Genomic DNA, 3,606 nt, shown 5'->3' with positions numbered 1-3,606 from the left:
CCCGGCTACCCCTCAGTAACCCCTTCCCATGGTCCCTTTCAGATTGAACCATGATTCCGGTGACAGAGCTCCGCTACTTTGCGGACACGCAGCCAGCGTACCGGATCCTGAAGCCGTGGTGGGACGTGTTCACCGACTACATCTCCATCGTCATGCTGATGATCGCTGTCTTCGGGGGCACGCTGCAGGTTACCCAGGACAAGATGATCTGCCTGCCCTGTAAGTGGGTCACCAAGGACTCCTGCAACGACTCGTTCCGGGGCTGGGCGGCCCCTGGCCCAGAGCCCCCCTACCCCAACTCCACCATCGGGCCGACCCCCGACTCCGGCCCCACCGGCATCAAGTACGACCTGGACCGGCACCAGTACAACTATGTGGACGCCGTGTGCTATGAGAACCGCCTGCACTGGTTCGCCAAGTACTTCCCCTACCTGGTGCTTCTGCACACGCTCATCTTCCTGGCCTGCAGCAACTTCTGGTTCAAGTTCCCGCGCACCAGCTCCAAGCTGGAGCACTTCGTGTCCATCCTGCTCAAGTGCTTCGACTCGCCCTGGACCACGCGGGCCCTGTCGGAGACGGTGGTGGAGGAGAGCGACCCCAAGCCGGCCTTCAGCAAGATGAACGGCTCCATGGACAAGAAGTCATCGACGGTCAGCGAGGATGTGGAGGCCACCGTGCCCATGCTGCAGCGGACCAAGTCTCGGATCGAGCAGGGCATCGTGGACCGCTCAGAGACGGGTGTGCTGGACAAGAAGGAGGGCGAGCAGGCCAAGGCGCTGTTTGAGAAGGTGAAGAAGTTCCGGACCCACGTGGAGGAGGGGGACATCGTGTACCGGCTGTACATGCGGCAGACCATCATCAAGGTGATCAAGTTCATCCTCATCATCTGCTACACCGTCTACTACGTGCACAACATCAAGTTCGACGTGGACTGCACGGTGGACATCGAGAGCCTGACGGGCTACCGCACGTACCGGTGCGCCCACCCGCTGGCCACGCTCTTCAAGATCTTGGCATCCTTCTACATCAGCCTGGTCATCTTCTACGGCCTCATCTGCATGTACACGCTCTGGTGGATGCTGCGGCGCTCCCTGAAGAAGTACTCGTTCGAGTCCATCCGCGAGGAGAGCAGCTACAGCGACATCCCCGACGTCAAGAACGACTTCGCCTTCATGCTGCACCTCATCGACCAGTACGACCCGCTCTACTCAAAACGCTTCGCTGTCTTCCTGTCGGAAGTGAGTGAGAACAAGCTGCGGCAGCTAAACCTCAACAACGAGTGGACGTTGGACAAGCTGCGCCAGCGGCTCACCAAGAATGCGCAGGACAAGCTGGAGCTGCACCTGTTCATGCTCAGCGGCATCCCTGACACGGTGTTCGACCTGGTGGAGCTGGAGGTGCTGAAGCTGGAGCTGATCCCCGATGTGACCATCCCGCCCAGCATCGCACAGCTCACGGGCCTCAAGGAGCTGTGGCTATACCACACGGCCGCCAAGATCGAGGCGCCCGCCCTGGCCTTCCTGCGCGAGAACCTGCGGGCGCTGCACATCAAGTTCACGGACATCAAGGAGATCCCGCTGTGGATCTACAGCCTGAAGACGCTGGAGGAGCTGCACCTGACGGGCAACCTGAGCGCCGAGAACAACCGCTTCATCGTCATCGACGGGCTCCGTGAGCTCAAGCGGCTCAAGGTGCTGAGGCTGAAGAGCAATCTGAGCAAGCTGCCGCAGGTGGTCACGGACGTGGGCGTGCACCTGCAGAAGCTGTCCATCAACAATGAGGGCACGAAGCTCATTGTGCTCAACAGCCTCAAGAAGATGGCCAACCTGACGGAGCTGGAGCTCATCCGCTGCGACCTGGAGCGCATCCCCCACTCCATCTTCAGCCTCCACAACCTGCAGGAGATCGACCTCAAGGACAACAACCTCAAGACCATTGAGGAGATCATCAGCTTCCAGCACCTGCACCGCCTCACCTGCCTTAAGCTGTGGTACAACCATATCGCCTACATCCCCATCCAGATCGGCAACCTCACCAACCTCGAGCGCCTCTACCTGAACCGCAACAAGATCGAGAAGATCCCCACCCAGCTCTTCTACTGCCGCAAGCTGCGCTACCTGGACCTCAGCCACAACAACCTGACCTTCCTCCCCGCTGACATCGGCCTCCTGCAGAGCCTCCAGAACTTGGCCGTCACGGCCAACCGGGTGAGTGACCCGTGGCAGGGTGGGGGTGTCTCTCCAGACGTCTGGCACCCCTGGTCTGGGGTCTGCAGCTGTGGTTCCCAGAAGCACCTGGGGGAGGAGCTGGATGAAAATCCAGATTCCCAGGTGGCTTCCCCTGCACCCCCCCACAACTTAGCCCAGACCCGCTGAATCAGGATCTGTGGGCTGGGGAGCCTGTCTCGACTGCAGGATGCGGCCAAGTTCTGCTAGGAGGGATGGTGTGCTGGTCCCCAAGGTGGCTTTGGGCGGGTTCCTTGGAGATGGGGATGTCCACAGGCAGGAGTCTTCTCTGTCAGGGCTCGGTCATGGGAGGCGGGACTCGGCCTAGGACTTGTGGTGTCTTCCTCAGCTTGTCCTAGACCAGACTTGGAGCCCAGGATGGGCCCACCCAGGACGGAAACTGCGTGGGTGGCTGGTGCACCTCCCAGAGCCACTCACACACTCTCCCCTCTCTGCCTGTCGAGGGTGGCGAAGGGCAGAGTTGGGCTCCGCTGGGGCTGGCTTGTCACCACCTGTCTTTCTGGAGAGGAAATTGTGCAAACTGTCGTGGGCCTGCAGAGCCGAAGGCCACACCCTGGTAGTGATCGAGACCTTTTTCGGTTCCTCTGCACCCACCCCTTGCCTGTCCGGGGAAACCCCCCCACCCAAGGGACCCTCTGTGGAAGCAGGCGGGTAGAGGTTGAGGGCAGGTGGTCCTGTGACTTTGTGGCCTGGCCTCTGCTGCAGCTGCTGGGGTGCCTGCCTTTTGCCCTGCCCTCTCCTGGTGGGGACCTGATGCTGGAAGGAAGTCTTCCTAGTTCCTACTGTGGGTGGAAACCCTCTCGAAGGGAGGCGGATGGTTTCAGGAAGGACAGCAGGGGCTTGCTCCAGCAGTTGGGAGGCAGCAGCCCCTGAAATGCCCCCATTCCAAGGAAGGACACGCCCTGTCCAGCATCACTCACGTAGGAGGATCAGGCACCCCAGACCTCTGACTGCTAGAACCCCTCCGCTCTTCCCCAAGCCTCTCTCCCTGGAAACCAGAGATTGTGACAAATCCTTTCCCCCGCCATATGATACGCATGTGCACATATGAGAGCCGTACAGGAGTGAAGGTCGGATCCCAGGCTGCTTCACTCTAGAGAATCCGCCCCCGGGGAACCAGGACAGGCCCACGGCCCACCAGTCAGGAAAACTGGACTCCTGGGAGCAGCCCCATTTGGGGAGGAGGGGACAACCACAACCCTTCCTTCAGCATGTGGAGGGGGACCAGGCGGCTCCGCCAGATACCCGGTGGAGGAGGGTGTGGCCAGCCCCCCGCTGGGCGCCCCGTCCTGCCCCCTCCAGCTCTTTGCTCCAGGCACAGCTGTCGGGTTCACGCGTTGACTGAGGTCACCCTTCAGGA

The 3,606-nt window shown here is 60.9% G+C and overlaps 1 protein-coding gene across 5 annotated transcripts in view; it reads left to right on the top strand.

Moving 5' to 3' along the window:
* Positions 1-3,606, top strand: part of LRRC8A (leucine rich repeat containing 8 family, member A) — a 27,981-nt gene that overhangs the window by 18,665 nt on the left and 5,710 nt on the right. For all 5 annotated transcript variants that reach the window (XM_010856822.1, XM_010856818.1, XM_010856820.1 and 2 more), the window contains exon 3: positions 43-2,207. In XM_010856822.1, coding sequence (XP_010855124.1) covers positions 51-2,207 — 2,157 coding nt within the window. In that variant the 5' untranslated portion in view covers positions 43-50. The remainder of the gene's footprint in view (positions 1-42; positions 2,208-3,606) is intronic.

This window comes from Bison bison, unplaced genomic scaffold (genome assembly GCF_000754665.1).
Source record: "Bison bison bison isolate TAMUID 2011002044 unplaced genomic scaffold, Bison_UMD1.0 scf7180017864375, whole genome shotgun sequence".
NCBI classification, from domain to species: domain Eukaryota; kingdom Metazoa; phylum Chordata; class Mammalia; order Artiodactyla; family Bovidae; genus Bison; species Bison bison.
This window is presented reverse-complemented; position numbering and strand designations above follow the sequence as displayed.